This window comes from Henckelia pumila, chromosome 1 (genome assembly GCF_033568475.1).
Source record: "Henckelia pumila isolate YLH828 chromosome 1, ASM3356847v2, whole genome shotgun sequence".
NCBI lineage: Eukaryota > Viridiplantae > Streptophyta > Magnoliopsida > Lamiales > Gesneriaceae > Henckelia > Henckelia pumila.
In genome coordinates this window covers 150,647,957-150,674,990 of record NC_133120.1, presented here as the reverse complement: position 1 = coordinate 150,674,990, position 27,034 = coordinate 150,647,957, and the positions used below count along the sequence as shown (strand labels likewise).

At 33.4% G+C, this 27,034-nt stretch overlaps 1 protein-coding gene and 1 long non-coding RNA gene across 4 annotated transcripts; both read right to left on the bottom strand.

The window, feature by feature from the left end:
* Positions 1-17,558: 17,558 nt before the first annotated feature.
* Positions 17,559-19,635, bottom strand: LOC140875756 (probable xyloglucan endotransglucosylase/hydrolase protein 32). The gene is made up of 4 exons (XM_073279542.1): positions 19,431-19,635; positions 19,017-19,117; positions 18,512-18,732; positions 17,559-17,976 (listed from the first exon to the last, which is right to left on the bottom strand). The coding sequence occupies exons 1-4, from the start codon at positions 19,633-19,635 to the stop codon at positions 17,616-17,618; spliced, it is 888 nt and encodes a 295-aa protein (XP_073135643.1). The 3' UTR covers positions 17,559-17,615.
* Positions 19,636-23,881: 4,246 nt separating this feature from the next.
* On the bottom strand, positions 23,882-26,740 carry LOC140875764 (uncharacterized). Of its 3 annotated transcripts, XR_012148584.1 has the most exons (6): positions 26,536-26,740; positions 26,354-26,457; positions 25,771-25,985; positions 25,445-25,608; positions 25,094-25,237; positions 23,882-24,703 (listed from the first exon to the last, which is right to left on the bottom strand). It is a non-coding gene; the product is annotated as an uncharacterized lncRNA (long non-coding RNA). The 3 variants fall into 3 exon arrangements; XR_012148583.1 differs by having other exon boundaries at positions 23,882-25,237; XR_012148585.1 differs by having other exon boundaries at positions 23,882-25,237; positions 25,771-25,931.
* Between the last annotated feature and the right edge of the window lie 294 nt (positions 26,741-27,034).

Below are 27,034 nucleotides of genomic sequence, written 5' to 3'. Positions count from 1 at the left end.
CATGTTGTTGTATTTGAATCTTGTAAAAACATTCAGTTGCAATAAAGGATGTTTGTTCAGTAATATTACATGTTCTTACTTAAGATGTGATTTCGCGAACGAAATATCTTAAGTGGTGGAGAATGTAGTAATCCGTATCTAATTTTACGAGATTAATTTGTCTAAACATGTTTAAATTGGTAAGATATGATTAAAAGATTTTAATATGATCAAACGGACCAAGAAATTGGATCCAGAATGTTAAAAAATGGTTAATGGGCTTAAATGGGTTCGGGAAGTTCGGATGGTCCAAACCAATGCCTTGTTGAGTTCGGAAGGTTCGAAGGGATTGGATGCAATGAAGTATTTTGGAAGCTCTGAAGAGTTCGTATTGTCCGAACCAGAGATCGGAGTGTCTGAACTAAGTTAGGTCATGCAATTGTAAGGTGTCAACAATGTTTGGACACGCAGTGGATCGGAGCATCCGAAGGTGAGATAGGAGCATCGAAACTGTGCATTTCTGTGACGTGGATTGCATGCAAGATCGGAGCATCCGAATTAGGGGATCGGAGCGTCCGATCTCCGCCTATAAATATGGCATGCGAGACTCATTTCTCTTTGCCAATTCACAAGTATTATTTCCTTCTCTTGGTGTCTTTTGGGGCGTTTCCAGCCTTCTAGTCGAGTCTCGGGCGATATTTGGACGCTTCCAGGGGTGTAGGGGAGCGTTGCCTTGAAGTTGGAGCCTTCAACATCAACGGGCTGACGACGAACGCAAGTTTAATCTGAGACCCTCCTTAGGAATAATTAGGAGTATCTAATAGCTTAGTTAAGACTTTTAGACCAGTAATAGTGATATAGCATGATTTGTAGGCTTGGACCCTAGACTTGTGCTGCTAGGAGCTGCCTATATAGGATATGTAAGTACTGACGGAGATTTCCCATGAGTATGCATGCATATATGTTGCATTTATGTGCTATGCATGATACACGTTTTTACTGCTTTATGATATATTATACTGCATGATCATATAGCATGTTGGGCCTTTGTATCCTTGTGATAGCCTTTGTATTAGGGTCGCTCAGCCCTATATTCATTTGTTATATTGTCGGACACCGAAAGGCGATGTGTTTACGGGGATTGACGCTACGGTGATCTTGGCTAGCATATGGATGTACCCAATGGAGATGACCCCAGATGGTACTATACGCGCTTTGGCGCCTAGTCTGATCAGGATTTGATATATACCCAGTTATCATTTGCATGCATCATATTTAGTCTGTATACTCGTACTTATTGTATTGAGCGTAGTTCGCTCACGTTCCTGTTTTTACCATGGACACCCCATTCGATTGGGCAGGTCTCAGGTTGAGCGAGGCCGGAGGATCACGACAGGGTTGAGGCGGAGCCAGTGATCTCCTTAGTTGTTGACCTAGTATCTTGCTATTGGTTTATTTTCAAGTACTGATGTTAGTACCGTTAAGATATTTTCGATATGGTGGTATCTTATATTCCTATTTCCCGGTTGTTCTGCAGGAGGATTTTATTGGGTTTGGTTTTAGCATTTCATTTCTGCAAGTTATTTCTGATAATTATTATTAATTAATTAATTTCATGCTTAAACATTATTTAGTAGGTGATTTGGGTCGGGTCATGTGAGGACCTCGGTTCTAACTATCTAATCGAGAATAAATAGTTCAAAAAGAATCAAAAGCCGATAATTTTTTCTAAAAAATAGAGAGCAGGTGCGCCTGGACAGCGCGGTTGCGCCCAACTGGGCAGAAACATTTTTTTTCGCAAAGCGCGGGTGCGCCCGGACAGCGCGGGTGTGCTCATAATGCCAGAAAATTTCACTCTTTTGTCTCTTCGGCTCAAACTCGGCAAAAATCGAAATAATGATACAACAACATGACATCTCAATAACTACTCAAAATACAAGATTCTAGGATAATCAAATTAACATCATTCTTAGTTAGCACAAGCTAAACATGCTTTTAACAAAATGAAAACAAATTTGAAATGCTAATCGACTTCTAAACCGATGCCTCACTTCTATCATTCAATCCCGAGCTAATCAAGTCGTCTCTGACCAGCTCCTGCCCCACCTGTTAGCAATTACACATACAAACAAGGCAACAACCGGATAACTCCGGTGAGAATAAAATCCCAATATAAACGACGTAAACCTGCAATATCAACGAATATATCAAAATCATGACATAACATAAATATTCTTCGATGATGATTAAAATGAAATGCATGTATTTAAAATAGGGATTATCAACTCATATAATCAAAAAAAATATCGGTTATTCGCTTGGGATCCCAAGGACAAGATCTCGCAACAAACCCACCGACTCTCCCAATAGAGGTGGTGTTACGTGTCTTAATCTTCTAGACTTTGGTGCAACTATAAAGAGTATTTAGATGCTAGGAGTTACTCGACAACCTATGCCACTCAATTATAGATCCCAAAATGTCTAATTCATATCTGGGCAAATCAGCCCTCTCAAATCAAGGATATAGGCTCAATATGAATGCATATGAACAAAAACAATTGAATCAAATAAAATAATTAATTTGTTTACTCGGACATCAAAATATCATAAATGTCAATTCATTCAACTTATATATTCAAATCATGAATATAATTGATAATCATCGAACAAATCAATTAAGCGAACTCATGCTATTAAGTCAAGTATATGCATCAAATACTTCATCAAAATCATATAAACATACTTGTGTCTTTCAGGTAATATCGAAAATCAATAAATCCAGGTAATAACACATAATCATACAAGTATGTGATTTTAACGGACAAAACTCAAGAATCCTCTTTCTCGAGTATTCATTCCCTTCGAAATCAACATCAGTTCATACCTTGCATGTTTTCGGATTGCTCAATTCTGATTAAGCTGCACAACAAAATTTTGTAAAGAAACTGCTCAAGTAATTTTGAATTGATTCAAATCGAATATCATCTATTCAAGGATGTAATCGCTCCAAATCTCAATCGAACTTCCGATCAATTCAAAATCATGCCTTCAAATTCGATCATTTCCAATCCAGATACTGGAATGGATATTACAATTCATCAATATCTATTCACAAACATATCCTCAATTCATTTCAAGTTTATATCAATTCAAAACTTGGATTTTTATTTCAAAATCGAACTGGCGGCAAAACGGCTAAAAAATCGAATATTCCAAAAATTCTCAACTTCAATATCAACTCCTTTCCAACTCCAATTCATCATTTAAACATCACCAAATCTGAAATATAAGTAACCCAAAATTCATAATTTTTTAATATTACTTCAAAAAATCAAAAACATGATCAAACGACGATCTTTTCTCGATCCGTCTTAGATATGCTATCTTCGTCTATTGTAAAACATATCTAAACAATAAAATTCCAATTCCATCAACATCGCAAAAATCAAACATGGTAGAACTTAATCAAACTTCAAAACGAAGCCTTCGAAGCGGTGATCGTAAATACGATTAATTCTGAATTCTACCGGACGGATCGTGCAAATCGAAAAATATAGAACTCAAAATCCCTTGTAGAAGATGGAGATGGCGGTTTGGAGAGGCAATATATGCACACACACGTACATCTATATATATATATATATATATATATATATATATATAATTGACTGAATCAAAGTCTAAATTTTGCACTTTAGTCTCTAAAGACTTCAAAAATTGCAATTCAGTCCTTGATCAAAATACAACTTCTAATTCAATCCTCGAATTCTCATAATCTTGGAATTTAAATCTTAATCCCATAATCTCTCAAATTAAATAATTTCAGCGCCTTACAGGTCAATACAGACTTAATAATAAGAGAGTTGTAAAATCGTCGAAAAACTTCAAAAATTTCAGCTTCAGATGATTATATGAAAGACAGTTTGAGGTTTTAGCAAATAATTCATATACCATGTGATAATTCTCTCACCCGGAGTTTAATAATTTTGAATACATGCATAATTAAACCAACGGGCCGTAAAATATATCGGGCTGACAACTCACGAGCAATACTTATCCTCCTCAAGCATTTATAATATACTGGATTAATTTGGAGCAAGAATGGTACATTAAATCTGACAAAAAGGATAATAGATCACCTAAAAAGGTGGTTAATTTATTCTTGTGATCATATATGAAATCTATCATATCAATTAACTTCAAAATTATTTGATTTAAAAACCTTTAGTCCAAATCCTGAAATTAATTCGATTTTGTTGGTGATCCCCTGGAACTTGCTAGGTTAATATTTCGCATGCATCTATGATCAAGATAGATGTTCAGTTCCTTAAATTTGTTATTTGAATCAACATTAGACGTGATGTGTAATGATCGAACGATAAAAATGTCTAATATGAGTTATAAAAAAAACATATATGTTGAAAAATATTATTATTATTAATATTATGTTGAATATTGAATGTTGAATATTGAGTTGTAAAATGTGGAAAATTAGTGTGTGATGATGTAGATGATGATGTATTTATTTTTGGACTAATCTCAAATGTGGATCTATAAATAGGTCTTCATTTGTGATGAAAAATACAATTGAATTGAGAGAAAAATATTTGTGAAGTGTAGAATTTGATATATTTTGAGTTTTGGAGTTTTTACTTTTTACCATAAATTTTTACTTTTTCACAACACGTTATCAGCACGATCGCTCGAAGATTTCCGACGCTCCAAAACACAAAGAGAAGATAAAAATATTCAACATGTAAGAATTTTTATTTTATTGTTTATTTATTTATTGTATATATTTTTAATATATATTATCATGTTATAAAAAAAAATTAGTTTTTTTTAAAAAACTTGTTACAAATCCTGGGAGGATGTTAAGACGACATCCCACACTCCTGGTAAGGGATACGACAAGTATAAAAGTCTCTAAGGTTTTTAAATAATAACATGATATGATATATGTATATATACTAACTATATCAATATATAATTTCATGTTATTATATAAGAGGTTGTCTAGGACACTGACCTTATAATAACGTGATATGATATATGTATATATACTAACTATATCAATATATAATTTCATGTTATTATATAAGAGGTTGTCTAGGACACCGACCTTATAATAACCTGATATGATATATGTATATATACTAACTATATCAATATATAATTTCATGTTATTATACAAAAGGTTGTCTACGACACCGACCTTATAATAATGTGATATGATATATATAATTATTTAATTATGATTATCATTATATGCATTGCATCATTATCACAAAATTTTTATTCAACACATACTCGATTTTTCTTACCCCAAACGGTCATAAACGGCTAGTTTTTTTTTTTTTTTGCCTATATATATGATCACTCAAACTCATTTTCAATCACACCAAAATTCATTCTTTCTCTCAAAATATTTTATCCTCGGTTTTTTCGAAGATGGAGATGATGGCATTTATAAGGATATTTTTCATAACGACTATGATCATCATGCTCACGAGTTTTGTATTCACCGGCGATTTTCCACCACAGATTTTTTATCTATTTATATACGCACTTGTAATCTACTTTCTTCCATTATTTTGTATTGTCATACTAATAGAAATTAACTAATAAAATGCATTGTTATTTTTCTAGTACCACCATGTCAAACTTGACAAAGATTGAATTCGTTGCGCTCGATATCACCGAAAAGAATTACATGCCATGGACTCTCGATGTAGAAATGCATCTTGAGTCATTGGGTCTAAGTGATACCATAAAAGAAAATAATATATCATCCTCACAAGAAAAGGCAAAGTCTATGATTTTCTTACGTAGACATCTTGATGAAGGATTGAAATGTGAGTATCTCACAGAAAAAGACCCAATGATTTTATGGAAAGGGCTGAAAGAAATATTTGAGCATATAAGGGAAGTTATACTCCCGACCGCCCGTGATGAATGGAATATGTTAAGATTCCAAAACTTTAAAAAAGTCAGTGATTATAATTCAGCGATGTATCAAATAGTCTCACAATTGAAATTCTGTGGACTTGAAGTCACAGAAATGGAAATGCTTGAGAAAACATTTTTCACTTTTCACGCATCGAATATAACTCTACAACAACAGTATAGAGTGCGTGGATTTTCAAGATATTCCGAACTAATCGCATGTCTTCTTGTGGCGGAAAAGAACAACGAATTGTTAGTAAGAAATCATCAATCCCGACCCACTGGATCAACGGCATTTCCTGAAGCAAATGTCGTAATAAAAAATGAAAACCAAAATCAAAGGCATAGACCAGATTTTGGTCGTGGACGAGGTCGAGGAAATGGGCGTGGACGTGGTCGTGGACGTAAAAATTATCGCGGTCGTGGTCGCGGCCGTGGATATGAAAATAATCGTGATAGTTATTTCAATAACTCATCTCAAAAGAACGTCACGAACCATCCACCAAAAAGGCAGCATGAAAATACGAGTGAAAATGAAAATCACTCAAAAAAAACTGAGAGTGTTTGTTATAGATGTGGCACTCCAGGACATTGGTCACATATTTGTCGAACCCCTGAGCACCTATGTAAGCTCTATAAAGAATCGACAAAGGGGAAAGGAAAAGAGACATATTTTATTGAAGATAGTGACCATTTAATTGGTTCAACTAGTTTCAATGCTGCAGATTTTTTGAATGATTTCGAAGACATTGATTAAAATATTGGTGGGACTACATTGTAACAAATTTGTATTTTTCATGCATTCTTGTATTATAAAGCATGTTATATTTTGCATTTGTATTGTACTTAATTTTTCTTTATTGCATTTTTTTGTGAAGTTTGATATGGAAAATGCTATGAGCAAACATGGAAATAATATCATGGAAATTTGCATACCAGATAGTGGTACAACACACACTATTCTGCGAGATGAAAGATATTTCTTGGAAATAAAACCAACAAAAACAATGGTGAATACCATATCAGGTCCTGTAGACTTGATTGAAGGTTGTGGAAAAGAACATTTTTTGTTACCTAATGGTACAAAATTTCTGATAAATGATACTTTATATTCACCACAATTGAAAAGAAATTTGTTGAGTTTTAATGACATATACTCTCATGGGTATGATACTGAGACAATAACTGATGGAAAACAGAAATATATGTGTCTTACCACATATAAATCAGAAAAGAAATATGTGGTTGAAAAATTATCAATGCTCCCTACTGGATTGCATTATACACATATAAGGCTAATCGAATCAAATATGGTGGTTAATAATTCTTCAATATTAACAAATTGGCATGATCGATTGGGACATCCTGGTTCAATAATGATGCGAAGAATTATTGAAAATACGCATGGTCATCCATTGAAAGACCAGAAGATCTTTCAGAATAATAAGTTTCAATGTAAAGCATGCTCTCTTGGAAAACTTATTATAAGACCATCGCCAGCTAAAATCCAAACTGAATCACCCATATTTCTTGAACGTATTCAGGGTGATATTTTTGGGCCAATTCATCCACCATGTGGACCATTTTGATACTTTATGGTATTGATCGATGCCTCTAGCAGATGGTCACATGTATGCTTATTGTCAACTCGGAATGTGGCATTTGCAAGATTTATGGCTCAAATAATAAAATTGCGAAATCAATTTCCCGATTATACAATCAAGAAAATAAGACTTGATAATGCTGGAGAATTTACATCCCAGACTTTCAATGATTATTGTATGTCAATGGGAATCACTGTTGAACATCCTGTAGCTCATGTTCATACGCAAAATGGATTAGCTGAATCATTGATTAAACGTCTACAACTGATTGCTAGACCAATGATTATGAAAAAAAAACTCCCTATTTCTATATGGGGACATGCAATTTTACATGCTGCGGCATTAATTCGCATCAGACCAAGTGCATATCATAAATTCTCCCCATTGCAACTTGCATTTGGTAAAGAACCAAATATCTCTCATCTGAGAATTTTTGGATGTATGGTGTATGTGCCTATTGCACCACCTCAACGATCAAAAATGGGTCCACAAAGAAAAATCGGTATTTATATCGGTTATGATAGTCCATCAATAATTCGATATCTTGAGCCTCAGACAGGCGATGTGTTTACAGCACGCTTTGCTGATTGTCATTTTAATGAAGAAATCTTCCCAGTGTTAGGGGGAGAAAGGAAACACATCGAAAAAGAAATCACATGGTATGTACCATCATTGTTACATTTGGATCCAAGGACCAAACAATGTGAGAAAGATGTACAGCAAATTGTGCACATGCAAAGAATTGCAAATCAAATGTCAGATGCATTTGCAGACACAAAAGGGGTAACAAAATCATATATACATGCTGTAAATGCCCCTGCTCGAATTGAAATTCCAAAGAAACAAATTGAAGACACTCATGATGTCATAAAACGCTTGAAGCGTGGAAGACCAGTCGGTTCCAAGGATAAAAATCCTCGGAAAAGAAAAAGCATAGAGAAACACGACGATCATAAAATAGAAAATGGTGTTTCAGAAGAATCACCTGATGATGAAAATATTCTGTCAGAACCACAAACTGACGAGAATCGTGAAATCTCTATCAATTATATTAATACTGGAAAAATATGGAACCGAAAAGACATAGAAGATATTGATGAGATATTTTCTTATAATGTGGCTTGTGACATCGTAAATGAAAATGAGGATCATGAACCAAAATCTTTTGGTGAATGTAAAACTCGTCATGATTGGGCCAAATGGAAAGATGGCATCCAGGTTGAATTGGATTCGCTGAATAAACGTAATGTTTTTGGACCTATAGTCCTCACACCTGAAGGTGTAAAACCTGTTGGATACAAATGGGTTTTTATTCGAAAGCGAAATGAGAAAAATGAAATAGTCAGATATAAAGCTAGACTTGTTGCACAAGGTTTTTCTCAAAGGCCTGGAATTGATTATGAAGAAACGTATTCTCCTGTTATGAATGCAATTACGTTTCGATATTTGATTAGTTTGGCAGTGTCTGAAAATTTGGAAATGTGTCTTATGGATGTTGTTACAGCTTACTTATACGGATCACTTGATAGTGATATATACATGAAAATCCCTGAAGGATTTAAGATGCCTGAAGCACAAAGTTCAAAACCCAGAGAATTTTATTCTGTAAAATTGCAAAGATCATTATATGGGTTGAAGCAATCAGGCCGAATGTGGTATAATCGGCTAAGTGATCACTTGATGAAAAAGGGATATGTAAATGATCCAATATGCCCTTGTGTTTTCATCAAGAAAACAACATCCGGATGTGTAATTATTGCTGTATATGTTGATGATTTAAACATCATTAGAACGAATAAAGAAATTCAAGAAGTTATGATGTACTTGAAGGAAGAATTTGAAATGAAGGATCTTGGAAAAACCAAGTATTGTCTGGGTTTGCAAATCGAACAAAAAGAATGTGGAATTTTTGTTCACCAGGCAAATTATACAGAAAAGATCCTTAAACGTTTTAATATGGATAAATCAAATCCATTAAGTACTCCAATGGTTGTAAGATCATTAAACATAGAAAAGGATCCATTCCGTCCATGTGGAGATGATGAAGTTATTCTTGGTCCAGAAGTACCATATCTAAGTGCCATTGGTGCCCTTATGTATCTTGCAAATTGCACTAGACCTGATATATCTTTTGCTGTAAATTTATTGGCAAGATTCAGTTCATATCCAACAAAGAGGCACTGGAACGGAATTAAACATATATTTCGTTATCTACGAGGAACAACAGATTTGGGACTTTTGTACTCAAAAGACACCAATCAAAGTATCATTGGTTATGCTGATGCTGGATATTTATCTGATCCACATAAGGCACGTTCTCAAACCGGATATGTATTTACTCGTGGAGGCACCGCAATTTCTTGGCGTTCACAGAAACAAACACTCGTAACAACTTCATCAAATCACGCTGAGATTATTGCGCTACATAAAGCAAGCCGTGAATGTGTTTGGCTAAAATCAATGACACAACATATCCAAAATTCTTGTGTATTATCAGTAGACAAGAAGCCTGTGACGTTATATGAAGACAATGCTGCATGTATTGCTCAAATGAAAGAAGGATACATCAAAAGTGACAGAACAAAACATATACCCCCAAAGTTCTTTGCCTACACTCAAGAGCTTGAGAAGAATAAAGATATTGATATCTGTTATATTCAATCAAGTGAGAACTCATCAGATCTCTTCACAAAGTCACTTCCCACGACGATATTCAGAAAGCATATATACAACATTGGGATGCGCAATCTGCGAAATATGTGAAGAATCTCTCATGTTAACATGAGGGGGAGTTTACGTGGCTGCACTCTTTTTCCCTTACTATGGTTTTTATCCCACTGGGTTTTTCTTAGTAAGGTTTTTTAACGAGGCAGTATAAAACACGTAATGAAGACAGTCATCATATCACGATCATCATCACAAGGGGAAGTGTTGAAAAATATTATTATTATTAATATTATGTTGAATATTGAATGTTGAATGTTGAATATTGAGTTGTAAAATGTGGAAAATTAGTGTGTGATGATGTAGATGATGATGTATTTATTTTTGGACTAATCTCAAATGTGGATCTATAAATAGGTCTTCATTTGTGATGAAAAATACAATTGAATTGAGAGAAAAATATTTGTGAAGTGTAGAATTTGATATATTTTGAGTTTTGGAGTTTTTACTTTTTACCATAAATTTTTACTTTTTCACAACAATATATAGGTTTATTTATGTGGTATAAATAATTATATGATGTTAGTATGTAAATTGAGAGCCGTCTATATCACATCAGGAGTGTTATATCTTGTGTAGTTTTATACAAGATTTTTCTGTGAACATCTTGCATAAAAAATAAATCATGTGAAATCTATCAGTGTTTTTTTTTTCAATTCAGATGTTCATATGAATATTTTATACATACTCCGAAAATAAAATTTCAGGTGTAACATATATAAATAAAACGAGTAATTAAAAATTAATTTAGTGCATGAACTATTCATTAAATGTCAAATTGGTACACAAACTCTTATTAATAGTATAATTGGTACATGTCCACCTGATTTTGACTAAATTAATTTTAATTAATAAAAAGGTATGATAGTCCTTTGATAAAAAAAATATTATAATAATATTTTTTAATATAACGTGATATTTTTATCAAAATAATATATTCAATAAATTTCTACATAACGTAACTAATTGACATGAGTCATTTTTACGTGTTTTATTGCATCATTTTGCATTTGTTTTGCATGGTTTCATGTTGTTAAGGTCATTCATGTTTAGTTATTGCATATTTGTTTCATTCGGATGACTCCTCATGATCTTTGGTTGGTTGCAAAAGATGGAGAAAAAGAAGAGTTTGAGCGCGGAGAAGTGACAAAAGCAGGAATCACAAAGCATTAATGGTACAAAATTTAATTTTGACTCTAGAATGATCTAAATCAAATCTCCACCATTCCGATTAAAATTTGAGATGTTTTAAAGCTGTTGTCAAAATTTTAGCTTGATCCGATGGTTAGAACTCAAGTTATGAATTTTTCAAAAATATTGTGCTGGGACAGTACAGGGCCGCGCTCGGGCCGTAATATTTTACCCCCTAGGCGCGCCTGTGGGAGATTTGAAACTCGAGGCAGTGCACTCTAGCGCCCGGTCCGTCATTTTTTACCACCCGGGCGCTACCGCGATTATGGAAACTTTATTTTTTCGGGTGTTTTATATGGAAAGGATTCTTGGGCATTATATATAGATAAAGTCTGACGTTTTGGAGGAGGAACATCATCAAAAACACACAAAGGAAGCGACTGCCATAGAGGAGAAGAACGTGAAGAGGGAGGAAACTTGAAGAACCCAAGAACCACACAACTAGTTTTCTCTTTTCCCCTTTTTTTATTTTTTGGGATTTAGGGGATCCTACCCCTAAAACTATGTTTTGATTTCTTCTTGAAGATTGAATTTGGTTTTAAGAGTTCTGATAAGTGTATTTTATACACGTAATTTATATATGATTTTAATTTTAATTATTGGTTTCGAGCAAATTTATGCGGAGTTTTGTTGTATTTGTGCTTGTAGGAAATTATGGAAATTTTATGAAGAAAAGAAGAATAAAAAAAAATAAGAAAATAGAAGAGCTGTAAAGAAAAGAATGAAAGAAAAGGACAAAAGAAATAAAAGAGAAGTGGGCTTAGTCTTATTGGGCTTAATGTTTGCGCTTCATCAAGCGCTAAAGAATGAGAGAAGAGTAAAAACGCGTTGTGTCTTGCAAGTTTGGGAATTAAATCTGCGAACAAAAGGCGCGCTCGCGCCGTGTTGTTGAGTGCCTGCCCCATGATTGAAATTCTCGATGTTTTAATTATTGTAAGAAAACTTTCATATTTTATTGGGCTATTTGTCATGAACTTTTGGACGACCGTATAAAAGGGAATTGAAGTCTGAGAAAATTTTAGAGCCGCCACAACTTCACACGTTGATATCAGAGAAGAAAGATTTCATGTGATCGTGGAGATTTTCTGAAGGAATTCTGGGCTTAATTGAAGAATGAAGACGGAGATCGATAGACCGAACACGCATCATATCGATGAATTTGTTTTCTATCTTTTATTTAATTCTGATTATGTCTGGATTTTTGAACATGAATTATTTTTTTATTTAAAATTTTATTATGAACTAATTTTTTAGAGTCTAGAGGTCGGATGGAACCTGGTGTAGACGCTTTCATAAATTTTTGATTTGATTGAATTGAGTTTCTTCTAGATTAATTGTGTTTCTAGAATTTCATGTCTTTTAAATTACCTGATCAATAATTTAATTGTAATATTTATTTGAAATCTGGCACTTGGGAGAGGAGATTTTGAATAGGACCATTGAAAAATACACTATTAATTATTTATATAACTCGGGAGAGTATATAATTTTAACGGAGCTTTAAAAATAATATTGTTTTGTATAGATCACTGCAAGTAGATTCTTAATAGAGATATTGAAATTGAATTATAGTTGATAAACATTATTTGTTGCTCGGGAGAGGGAAATAATAAACATAAGTGTTCTTGGCTATTAATTGACTGAAATTCATGAAGATAAATTAATTAGGATTGATTTTTGTTGAAACCAGGTGAAATCTAAGCCTCTAGACCATTTTTTCTCTGATTGATAAATCTCTGAAAGTTGTATGCGTGCTATCAAAAACTCATTGATTATTTTATTTTTCTGCAAAATTCTTGATCATTGATTTTCTAGATAAAATTAGGACTATTTTAATTACAAGAACTGAATATTTTTATTTTACTCTCTGTGGGAATGATACTTGATTTATCACTATATTAAAACTTGACACTTGTACGCTTGCGAGTATTTTTCACAACAAGTTCTTGATTATATTATTGTGTTTATTGCAATTTTGAAGATTGATCAACTTCTAATTGATTTTATGTGTTATAATTGATACCGAAAGGAGATTTTATAACATAATAGAGTAATATAATCCATGGATCTAAAACTTGCATAGAGATATGAGGTTGGGTACATGTTGATAGTAATAGTCCACAGGTCGAAAGCCAGAAGATTCCACAAATTGTTAATGCAATTGTAATTGTTAAATAACACAGAGAGACTTGGTTATACAATTCGTTAATTACATTAATATAGCTCGAGAGAGTATATTGATAGATTAAGTCCGTAAAAAGAATGACTTGAGAATTAAAATTCAATCATTAGAGAAGAAAAGGGGTAAGTGAACTGGGATCCTACAAAGATATTCTCCTCCCATGTTTATCAGCTGTTATGGAGTGTTGTTGAGGGGACGAGCTTAAACTGCATACATCTGGCCAAGCTTGAGGGCACATGAAATAAAGACCCATTGGTGGTGTCATATGACACTTACTTTAGACGTCAACTGCTCTTTGATAAGTGCTTCTGAGGGTCAAAGTCGAAGACTGAAAATCAGGCGCTACTTGGGAGGCAACTAAATATTTTTACTTTATTTTATTTTTCTTATTTAGTTTTAGTTTTTATCTAGTTGTTGCTTTATATTGAGTTTATCATGTTTAATCCCTCTAATTTTTTGATTTGCAATGTGAATATATGAGAATATTGATGGCCTAAGAGATGTGGTGCAGCACCAGAAGATGGATATACACCACGATGATTGATCAGAGGAGTTTTCCATTTCAATGTTTTCAATTTTTTATGTCTGCATTTTGTTTTCATTATGCATGCATGTTTTTTTCTCTCTCATTTAGGAGTTAGTCGTTTTCTGTTTAGCATTGGGGACACTACTAGATTTTAGTTTGGGGAGGTTGTCTTTTATGTTTTTTCATGCATAATGTTACGTGATTGCATATCGTTTGTCTTCTCATGCATATTGTCGATGGATGAAACCATAAAAGCCAATGATGATTAGGGAGAAATTTTTTGAAATTATAGCCTTTGAAATAATAGAGACCTTTGGATTTATTGTGAATATTCCATTGCACTATAGTTCAAATGGTGAAGTGCACTAAAAAAGACAAAGTTTCAGTGGCTAGATCATTGCATGGCACTAGGGGTTTAGTGAACTCAGAATGTGACTTTGTAATTTCATTTGTCTCATTCTACCGATACACTTATAATCTTGGATGAACATTTTTTTTTTGAGTGATCCATAGCGCACTGCTAAAAAAAAAAGAAAAGAAAAGAAAAATTCTCCATCCGGGCTACAGACGAGGGAATTGAAATTCGAATCCTATGAAAATTATAGCTAAGTTTACGGGTTAAATGAGGTATGAAAAAATGATTTCTTGCAAAAATAAATCCAATTTTTTTTAAAATAATAATGACGCTCCATTCGGGCTATAGACGAGGGGATCTAAATTTGAATTCTATCAAAGTTATAGCTAAGTTTGCGGATCAAATGTGATTGAATGAACCAGATGTAATATCCGGTGGTGCGTAATTCATATTTATGGATCATTCATATTTGTTGTTCTTATATATATATATATATATATATATATATATATATATATAGTTCTTTTATGGTTTCCAACACTATATGCCCACTTCATGCCCACCATGTACAATAGATGAGTTGACCGGTACAATAGATGAGTTGACTTGTACATGGTGGGCATGAAGTGGGCATATATATAGTATTGGACATCATAAAAGAACTCTATATATATATATATATATATATATATATATATATATATATATTCCAAGGGATGTGTAAAGGTAGAAATGACTGGAGAGAACAGGTACATGAGAGGAAAATTTACCCCGATGTGTCAATAGATCTTTTAGCTCAAGTATACGGAGTCTTTTCAAAGTGCATGACATTAGAGATGCTACGCACACACTCACGTTCACATGAAATCTGAAAGGCACATCGTGATTTAACTCAAAGACAGTGAAGTTATCTGAAGATTGAAGTGTATGGGATCATCCATATTTTAGTGTGTTGCATTAGATTGAAAAGTTGTGTCTTCATATAAGTTATCACCTATTTTTCTCGAAAGGTGAGCGAAATGTTAGTTTGGGGAGGTTGATATGAGTAATTGTTACGTGTTTTATTGCATCATTTTGCATTTGTTTTGCATTTTTTTTGCATGATTTCTTGTTGTTAAGGTCATTCATGTTTAGATATTGCATATTTTTTTCATTCGGATGACTCCCCATGATCTTTGGTTGGTTGTAGGCAAAAGATGGAGAAAAGGAAAAGTTTGAGCGCGGAGAAGCGACAAAAGCAGGAATCACAAAGCATTAATGGTCCAAAATTTATTTTTGACTCTATATTGATCCAAATCCAATTTTCACCGTTTTGATTGTAGTTTGATATATTTTAAAGCTGCTGTCAAAATTTCAGCTCGATCCGATAATTATAACTCAAATTATGAATTTTTCAAAAATATTGCGCGTTGGGATAGCACAGGGCCGCGCCTGGGCCATAATTTTTTACCGTCCAGGCGCTCCTGTGGAAGATTTGAAACTCGAGACAGTGCACTCTAGCGCCCGGGCCGTCATTTTTTACTGCCCGGGCGCTCCCGCGATTATGGAAACTTTATTTTTTTCGGGTGTTTTATATAGAAAAGAGTCTTGGGAATTATATATAGATAAATTCTGATATTTTGAAGGAGGAACATCATCAGAAACGAAACAAAGGAAGCGACCGCCATCAAGGAGAAGAACGTGAAGAGGGAGGAAACTTTAAGAACTCAAAAACCGCACAAACTAGTTTTCTCTTTTCCCTATTTTTTATTTGTTGGGATTTAGGGGATTGAATTTGGTTTTTAAGCGTTCTTGATTATATTATTGTGTTTATTGCAATTTTGGATATTGATCAACTTCGAATTGATTTTATGTGTTATAATTGATATCGAAAGGAGATTTTATAACATGATAGAGTAATATAATCTATGGATCTACAACTGGCATAGAGATATGAAGTTGGGTACATGTTACCAGGTCGAAAGCTAGAGGATTTTACAAATTATTAATGCAATTGCAATTGTTAAGTAACACAAGGAGACTTAGTTATTACAATTTGTTAATTAGATTAATATAGTTCGAGAGAGTATATTGATAAATTAGGGAATTCTGTGAAAAGCAAGATTGAGAATTAAAATTCAATCATTAATAGAGAAGAAAAGGGGTAGGTGAACCGAGTTTTTAACAATCGTTTATTTATTTTCTGAACATAATTTATTGTTTTGCTGTTATTTCATCTTTTTATAGTTTATTAATTTATTCTCTTTATCGTTTTAATTAATTAAAGAATTATACTTGCGGTGAATTTGCCAAACATCAATTTTTGTGGGACGATACTCGTACTCATGTACACTAAATTATTATTTGACTTGTGCACTTGCGATTTATTCGAGTTTAATTGATATACATATTTGACTCTTTAACCAAAACATTTTTTATTTATAAAATATAATATAAAAATTTCTAATTAAAAATAAATAAATGTGTATTTTTTTTGTAATAAAAGAAAAATTAGACATTTTACTTAATTTCACATGAAATTGGCCGGAATTAGATGGATATGTGTCAATTATTAAACCATTAATAAAAATTTGTTTATCAAATTATATATATCATTTAACCAATAATTAGTATATAAAATTAATTTGAACTCTAAATCAAACCTTAATTGAGGGTAGGCTGATAGGAACCATTAGACTCTCCCTTATCGACGAAACCTAACAGTGCCATATGATTATGAGGGTATCTATGCATTCATTAAACTAAAACAATAATTAGTATGTTGTAAATCGATATTGAATTTGAAAGGGACTAAAGTAGCAAACAATTCATATTTATTTATTTTTCATAAAATTTCAAATAATTAATTCCAACACCGACGACATGTATCATCATCATTTTCTGTCCCCACAAGGTTATGTATATTTTATACAGATAAAAAAACAAACTGACAATACTATCCAACACATGCAACCACTTCTCTTTATATATTCGAGGCTTTGATGCTTTAACTTCACCATTTTTTTTTTTTTGAAATATGTAATCTAATAATTTATTTTTGGTAAGTGGGCCAATCTCAAGCACTCCAAATCGTATACAAATATGTCACACACATATTACACCAATTTTCTAACACTCGGGCGTGAGTTTAATATTTTTCTGAAGATCCTGACAGTAATCGTAGAACATGTAGTTGTTTTGGACCCAGGACATAGCGGCGTATTGCTTACTGCTCAGCCCCATAGAACCGGATGGTGAGGCGGTGGCAGGGCGGCAGGATGCGGCGGGGTTTGGGTCGCAGCCACTCGTCTTGAAATTATTGTACTTTCCAACGAAGGGTTGGAAATTGTAGTCTGCTTTGTACTTTCCATTTTCGGTAGCCCACGAAGAAGCATCCCATATTGATCCGTACACATACATTGGCCTTAATGGGAATGTGGCATCGGTCTTTCTAGGGTACCTTCTAATAGGAACATCATCCACTAAAAATCTGCAAATTTTTATATTAATAATATTATTAATTTGTCATGTTTTTACCTAATAATTAATAAACTAATTAAATAGAAAATTAATCAATCCCAATGGACTGAATAATTAAATTGCGCTATACCGCATCAATTTCGGTATTCTATATATGTTGAATTCTATATATATATATATATGGTCTAGAATTTGAATTATCAAGTTAGTATGAGAACTCGCTTAGCAAAGTTTTTAAAAAACAAAACACAAAATTGAAGAGAGAATTACATATTGAGTTAAAAATTATTATAACCATGTCGTATCATGTGTTCATATACTTTCACGACCAATTTCTACGGGTTTAAAAATTTCATCAAGTGGTAGTTATTTTAAGTATAAATTAATTTTACAAAATCATATTCAAAAATTGATAATGTATCAACTAAAAACTGACTCGACAACAAACTCATTTGGCATTTTTAATTATTAATATTAAAAAAGGGTTGACATGACTCAAAATTTAAATTAAAATATGATAATTTGTATTATAAATTCCAACTCACATGATCTCATCTGGATTCCATAGAATGCCGTAGTCGTGAAAATCCTTGGTTGGGTCGAACCAGAGGTGAAATCTCATTTCTCTCCCTACAATATTTTCCCCATCCCCACTCCCTTTCATGTAAACATTGGTCTGCAACACATACGGCTTGTCCTCCGTCGTGCCAAGAAATTCGATATCGATTTCATCGTGGTCTCCTGGAAGATCTTCATTATTCGAAAGCTGCCATTTTTCAAAATAATTACTAAATAAATCAATTTAAACCGAACTTCTAGTATAGAATTAATAAGATCTTACACTAAAGGTAATACTCGAATCATGTATATATCTAATGGTTCATATCTCTACACATGACGTAATTAATTATATTATCGATGTGATAAATCATCAGACATTAGATCATTGTTAGGTAATACTACTGTAATATATATTGAGTATATAAATTGTTACTATGTGGAAAAAAAAATATTAAGATTCATTGTGTGGTTTTAATTGAAATCTCTTACGTAGAAAGATGTAATCACTCCTGCAGTATAGCCAGGTTGTAGCTTGATGGCTGACCCAAAATAGCCCGATGAATAAGAATTCCGCGATTTAAATCCGCTCCCTGCAGCCAAACGTCGACATGTTTTGAAGGTTTTAAAATCATAAAAATGAAACTAAAGCAATTGCTGCTCGAGTACAAAACAAAGCCCTTGAAATTAACCATAACGTCGAAAGTCTCTTGGCTTGATAGCACGGTTTCTTCTAGCTTTAGTATTCGAGTACTGGATATGCTCAGTGTATTGGTAAAAAGAACTTTTACATGCATACGCGCATACGAAAAGTTCCTTTACGACGATATTAGTTCTGGATATATACTTTTCAATGATTCAAATAAGAATAATGCTAGCTCATTAATTCGTAAAGAATATACGTACCTGAAGTTTTATCAAGCCAAATAGTGAGTTTTCCTTGGTCTAGAGTTTGATGCTGAGGGCCCCAACGATTAGTGTATAGTTTATCGAACTCCATTGATCGAATATTGGACGTGGGGTAGTATCCCGGAGAGGGTGGGGCTTGAGCATCGTTTTGTGAAGGGAAAAACAAAATGAAGAACGAGCTGAAAATTACAAGGGGAGACATCATCTTAATTCTTAGCTAGTATGATATCGAGTTGGGGAGATCACAGATTATATATATATTTATATTGAGTGTATAGGGTAAGTGTGTGAGAGTATATATGTTGGCATTGTCCAAAGGGTGTGTGTGTGTGTGTAATGGTATTTGTATTTTATTCATTATTATTAAGGTAAACAACTTATTATTTTTTTTCATTAACTTGTTCTATGCCAGACCCACATGGGTCTTGAGGGGTTGTTTATTTGAATTGGCCATGGTTAATTTATAAGAGGTGTGGACTTTCATACTAAAATTATCTACTCATTTTCGTAGATAATTAATTAATATATATATATATATATATATAAAAGTTGTTACGGATCGGAGGAGGTTCATTAGTTCATTTGTCACTTATGACAGTATGAATGATATCTGGGACAAAGTACGTGCTGTATATGTACACCACATCTAGATTCCCGGCTTTGTAGATCGAGAAGCAATTACTGTAATTTTGGTCAGTTACAAGTGTTTGAATTAGTTTATAAGATCAGGTTAATTACTCTGCAATCTTATAGCTAGCAACTCAGGTTTATAATCTTGCATGGTCGGAGATGTAAAATATAAATATTTTTTACTATTATTTTAAATATCTTTCAGCCGAGGTAGCAAGTACTTGTCGAAGAACGACTATCTAACTGAGACAAATTTTCTTATAATGTTATAGAAGATGTTGGCTAGGGTACTTGCTCCGATTGTGAAAGGCCTATTTTATATATGAATTACTTTGTCGGAGTTAATGTAATTCTTTTGTCTTAATTCACAAAAAAAAAATAAAAATACATTAACATACGTGTATATTAATATATACATAATTAATTTTAATTGATAATTGTTTTACAGATCATATTTGACATTTCATAATGGTTATTTTAAAATCTCTCTTAGCTCGACATTGCTGGATGCAAAGTCAATAATGTTTGAAGATTATTGCATTTTGAAACTGTTAAAGAATAATCCACCATTAATTTAATAAAGAATATGCATCATCACTTACGGAAATAATTGATCGCCCAACTAAAATTTTTTACTGTGACATAATTTCGAAACAAATTTTAAAGGGAAAATTGCTTTCTTAATCCTGTATATTTGTCACTTTGCGATTTTGGTCCTCTATATTTTCAGATTTCAGTTTTAGTCCGTTATCTTTATTTTTTTGGCAATTTTAGTCCTTTTTCTGATGTGACGCTGATGTGACACCAATGCAGTGCTGATGTTGAGCTGACGTGTATAGTGTCACGTAAGCATTTTCGAATAAAAAGGACTGAAATCGCAAAAAATCGAAACTTGCAGGACTAAAACTGAAATATAAAAACATAGAGGATCAAAATCGCAAATTGACAAATATAAAAGTCCAAAATTACAGTTTTCCCAATTTTAAATAAATAGTCCTTTTTTTTTGGATCGTACAACTATACTGTATTTGTAAATTAACAAATAAAACAAATATATCTTCATGATTGACTCGACTTGTCTGTAATTTGGTCCGAAGAACATTTATTGCCCATGGTCTTTTATAGCGAAAAGGGGATTGAATTTTTGGTGGAGTAGGTGTTTGTTGGGTTAAAATTCACGAGTTCGATATTTCTTACTTATTGAAAGGAAAATATGACTTACTTTGCAAGACATAGATTCTATTCGATTATTTTCTTCTCTAATCAAATGGTAATTTTGTGTTTTGCCTTTTTTTTGACTTTTTTTATCTTTAATTATAAAGATTACTATCTTTTTTATTAAGTGATATAATTATGTGAGTCGATTATTCATATATTTTATTTAAAAAAAGTGTTACATTATTGAAGATAAAATTCTCTATCAAAAGGAACAAAGTCTATCTATTTATAAAGAGGAGATTGCTGCATACAACAACGGAGAACGAGAGAGCATTTACACTGAAACTAAGAAGAATTCAGAAACCAAGTAATCAAAGATCTCAAGTTCGGGTTGAAGAATTCTCGCCGATTTCTGATGTTGCATGTGGTGTCGCACAACACTGGAAGAGTACAACACCGTGGTCACTCACTACCTATTGAAGATCTTTCTGACCTGTCTCCCTGCGGCTTTGTTTCTGTTTTTACACCCTTTCATTTTTCTATACTCGTATTATAGTTTTTAGAGTGTGGTTTAAATATCTCAACTTGTTTAGATATTTGATTTTTGTTTTACACTTTTTTTTCTTTTAAATCTAGTATTGTTTTTAGAGTGTAGTTTGAATTTCTAAACATGTTGAGAACATAAATATGACATTTCGCAAGAATTACTAGGGGAAAACTGCAATTTTGGTCCTTTATGTTTGTCATTTTGCGATTTCGGTCCTCTATGTTTTCATATTTCAATTTCAGTCTTGCATGTTTCGATTTTTTGTAGTTTCAGTCCTTTTTATTCGAAAATGATTACGTGGCACTATACACGTCAGCTCCACATCAGCACTGTATTTGTGCCACATCAGCGCCACATCAGAAAACGACTAAAATTGCCAAAAAAAATAAAGATAGCGGACTAAAACTGAAATCTAAAAATATAGAGGACCAAAATCGCAAAGTGACAAACATACAGGACTAGAAAAACAATTTTTTCAATTACTAGTATTGATATTATAATTGAATATTACATTGTACTAGTAATCGTTTTGCCATAAGGCATCGCACAAGTTCTTGCACTTGTGCATAATAATCCTTTTGTTAATTGTTTATTATTGTAATATTTATTTCCGCTGTGTAATTAATTGTTCTTAAACATTTTAATTCGAACTTATTAAGTGTTAATTGATGTTGTGTATGGTGTTTCCAACACCATAACACAACACCAGCGTTTTAATTATCATTAGTTTGTGTGTTATGTCATGTCGATATCTTTCATCTGGTATCCGAGCCTTTTCTTGACGACATTAAGAGTCGATTCTGGTTTTTCTTTTCGATAGAAACATTATGGAAGTGCCTCTACAAAACAAAGCCTTAAAGCCTCCAATCTTGGATGGAACGAATTATGCACTATGTAAGTTGAAGATCCAAATCTATATCAAATCCATCGAAGAAAGAGATTGACAGATTATTATCAATGGTTGGACTCGTCCTATGACAGTGGATGGAGAAGAGATTACATTGGAAAATTTCCAAAACATGTACGAGGAACTTTATGCTGGTTGGTTAAAAAAGAACAAAGTGAATCTTGCACGTGCAAAGGAGAATATTGATTTGAAGAGATCTCTAGCCAAACTTAAAGTGAACATGACCAAGAGAGATATCGATTTTCATAGACTGAAGGATGAATTGGCTTGAGCAAATTGGAGTTCACCTAAACCTACTGTATTTATGAAAGAAATTGGGAGTGACTCAACCACTAAAGCTATTCCTACTGTCAAAATTTCACCAAAACAAGCTTGCACCCGGAAACAAGAAGGTAAGAAACGTAAATTTTTCTGTCAATAATGCCACAAACCTGGACATATCAGGACCTAATGCTTCAAGTTGAAAAATGACGACATGAAGTGGACTGCCAAGTCGGTGTTCCCTCCCATTTTGTGCAAAACCAGTCACAACACCGCCAAGAAAAAGTCTTCCGGTAAAATGGTGTGGGTACCAAAGGTGAAACCTAACTATTATATCATTTATAATTCATTTAAGACTAACAATGCAGGGCTATGGTACTTTGATAGTGGTCTTTCACATCACATGACTGGATCAAAGGAGTTCCTCACTGATTATGTGGAACAAAATAGTGGATGTGTGACCTATGGGGGAGGTGTAAAAAGAAGAATTGTTGGCAAAGGAAGGCTAAATGTTAAAAGACTTCCAGAGCTTCATAATGTGCTTTATGTCAAAGGAGTAAATTCGAAGTTAATTAGAATTAGACAATTACGTGATGATAAACTTTTTCTTAAATTTGATAAAAATTCATGTGAGGTGTTTGATGAAGCTAATGTTTGTGTTATGACAGGTACTAGGTGTAGCGACCCAACCCGGATCCACTACCTAATTAGAGTTTAGAGCATAATTAAGCATGCATTAAAATAAATAGCTGCGAAAGACTTAAATAAAAGCAGACTAGCAGAATACAATCGGTTAAACAAATTCAATTATACAACCCAATGGAATAAACTTAAATAAAACCTACAGCTAATCCTGTTGTCTTCACTGGTCACTGGCCACTGGCCACTCCAAGCTCCTGGTGCTCAACCCTGCACCTACACCTGCCCAGTCAAATGGGCTGTCTAGATACATAGAAAATACTGGACGTGAGCTCTAAGCCCAATACGTAAATACGGGTAAGCATACAAACATGATGCATGCAAATGACAGTGTATCCATATCTGGGATAACTGTATACAACTGCTCAGAATGGCGCCGAGGACATGAGTGGCATAACCCGGGAATCAAACCCTGCGTACACTGCTCATTCCTACTGGACGTGGACCGTATCCTATAGATGTCAGTGCCGTCACTACAAGAAAAATGGCTAAATACAATGCTTTTTCCGCATTGTTAATGTTCCCGAAAAAGCGTTGTCGTAGCCAGTGTTGTAAAAGACCACGCTCAAAGACAACGCGGAAAAAGCGTTGTCGTTTCTAGAAAAGACAACGCTTAAAAAATGTTGTCGTATCTAAAAAATACAACGCTTTTTAAGCGTTGTTTTTTATAAAAAGCGTTGTTGTTTTTGGACAAGACAACGATTTTTAAGCGTCGTTGTATCTGAAAATGACAACACTTAAAAAAATGTTGTCTTTTCTGTCAAATACAACGCTTAAAAAAGCGTTGTCTTTGTTCAAATAAAAAACAAAAAAAAAATTAATTCACAAATTTTCAATATTATAAATCACTCAAAATTCAAAAATTTATAAAATAAAATTTAATATATAGTCTTCCAATATTATAAATCATTCAAATATAAAAATAATCGAATTCTAAATTAATGAACACTGGGAAAAAACTACGCATTAATCTCGAAAAACTTTTATTCCTTCCTTCAGCACATGTTAGCATCCCAAACTTTCATAAAAGCCGCAACAATCTCTTTTCCTTTAATTTGTATCTCCATACTATAAATTATTAAAAATAAAAACAAACATAAAACATATATGAATAGATTAAAATGAAAAGTAAAGGCAAACACATATTTATCAATAAAAGAACATGAACTACGAATGACGAAACTATCACTAAGCGATTGGAATTATCAAATGAACTACGAATTACGAAATTATCACTAAGCGATTGGAATTATCAAGTTGTGATCCATTTAATTAAGGAATGCAGAAATAGCTTCTTCCCAAATACTGATGCTCCATGATCCAATCCTTATAAGAACCAGGAAACATTATTGTTGGGATAGGAAACAAGACCAAGCTAGGAAGTGACACAAGAAGTCATAACAAGAAACATTAGTTTAATAAACAAACTTGAGAAGAAAGACAGCAGAAAGCTCATACACTTGCGAACTGAAATCTATCCCAGCATCCATGATCAAGGCCCAGAGGTTTAGAGCTGACGCCACACAGCTAATATGTAAGCCATTTTTGTTCCCTTTTTATACATGTTTACGGAGCCTTGAGTCTGCGACATTGTAGTGGTATCTACACAAATACAAAACCATTTCTTCACGAACGTTCATTTAAACAAAATTTCATCAGCAGCAAAAGATGCACAAATTTTAACCTTCCTTTAGCATTAATAGGGAGGAAATCTGAATGGATTCTATAGAGGGAAACATGACAAGAAGACAGGAAAGGGAAGGAAGAAATGTAAATATTAAAATTCCTGTAATGAAAATTGTAACATACAGTTAAAGCTCCACAAGTCAGGGACAGACACCTCCCTCAAGCACAGCTTGAATTTTATCGTTTGTTCCATCAAAAAGATAAGAAAGAGCCCATCAAGCATCAGTCAAGACCTTCTCATCGTTCAAGTGAATAAGTTGTCTTAGAACGGTCAAGGCAGGCTTCACCTGATCAAGTTTCCAAAAAAAAAAACCATTTGTCACTACTCAAAACTAATTACCCACTAAAACAAATTAAGAACATCACATAATCAACCTTAGCATTTTTCCAGTAGCTTGAGGCCAAACCAATTGAAAAGATAAGACATTCGTAATGAATTTTCCTCATACCTGCTCAAAGGGTGTGGTGTGGGTGGCTTCCCACGACAGAAATTAGACAATGTCCACTGTCCAGGAAGCATTTCTCAGCATGGAAAACTTTGAATTATCATTCAACTGAGCAAGCCAAGGCACAAGATACAACTTATTGAAGTTCAGCCATGGCATTCCTTCTGTCCTCAGCCAGGACACCATTGCTAATGCGGTCAAGAAAGTGCTCAACATAACTATCAATATGTGCCATGAATAAGATTATCAAAAGAAATTTCAGCGTAAAATAATTATACAAGATAATAAAGAAGCTGAAACTGGGTGACAACAGCTGGTGATTACAAGGGTTTATCTACATTGTTCTAAAGCTCGCCTCCCTCAAGTTCTCACACGTCTTACAAAAAGACACAAACATCACCATATCACAATAAAATTATCTATAGTATTTCTTAACAATTCAATTTTCCCAAGACAAAAGAAAACCATATAGTTTATTTCCCTAACTCGAAAATCAAACCAAACAAGCCCTTTTTGTTCTCCATATTTTTTCAACACTACAAGAAAAAAAGTCATAGTGTTCTAAATTTATAAATGAAAAGCAGACCTGTTTTTAATGTCAGCTGTCATTGCCATGAAAGAGTGTTTAACATTTGTCGCATTTTTTGCACTCGTCTCCATGAATGGGATGCCCATTTCATCAGCAAATGGCTTTTTAAAACATGGCAAAAAAAAGTATGTTATCTTACTGAAGACACTTACACGCATGTGTGATGATAAAATCCATACCTTGGTTGTTTCCGTTGGCACGGCTCTGTTATCAACGAGGACACTTGTTTCCTACTAAAAGCTTGTTTACATTATCATTAGAATAAAGATCAATTCAACTATTGCTTCACATTGTTGAAGCTTTCTTGGTCAGTAACATCATATACTATCTGCCAGAAAATTCCAAGCAGATCTAAGACAGATTTAGAAGCACTCAATTATCGCCTTCAAGAGATTAGGCAAATTGAAATAAACTTACTATAATGCCATGTGACCCACGGTGATAGGTACTAGTTATGGTTCTGAAATATTCTTGTCCAGCTGTATCCCACAACAAACAATAAATAACAAGTGAGTGAGGCTTGGCGAAGAAAAAAAAGCATCAGGTAGAGAAAAAAAACATGCGTGCAAAAATTGTCAACTAAATCACTCAAATATTAATGTGAATAAAACGTTAAAAGAACTAATTGAATAAATTACTTTCTCGTGGGAAACTTAATTTTGTATGTTCTCCAAATAT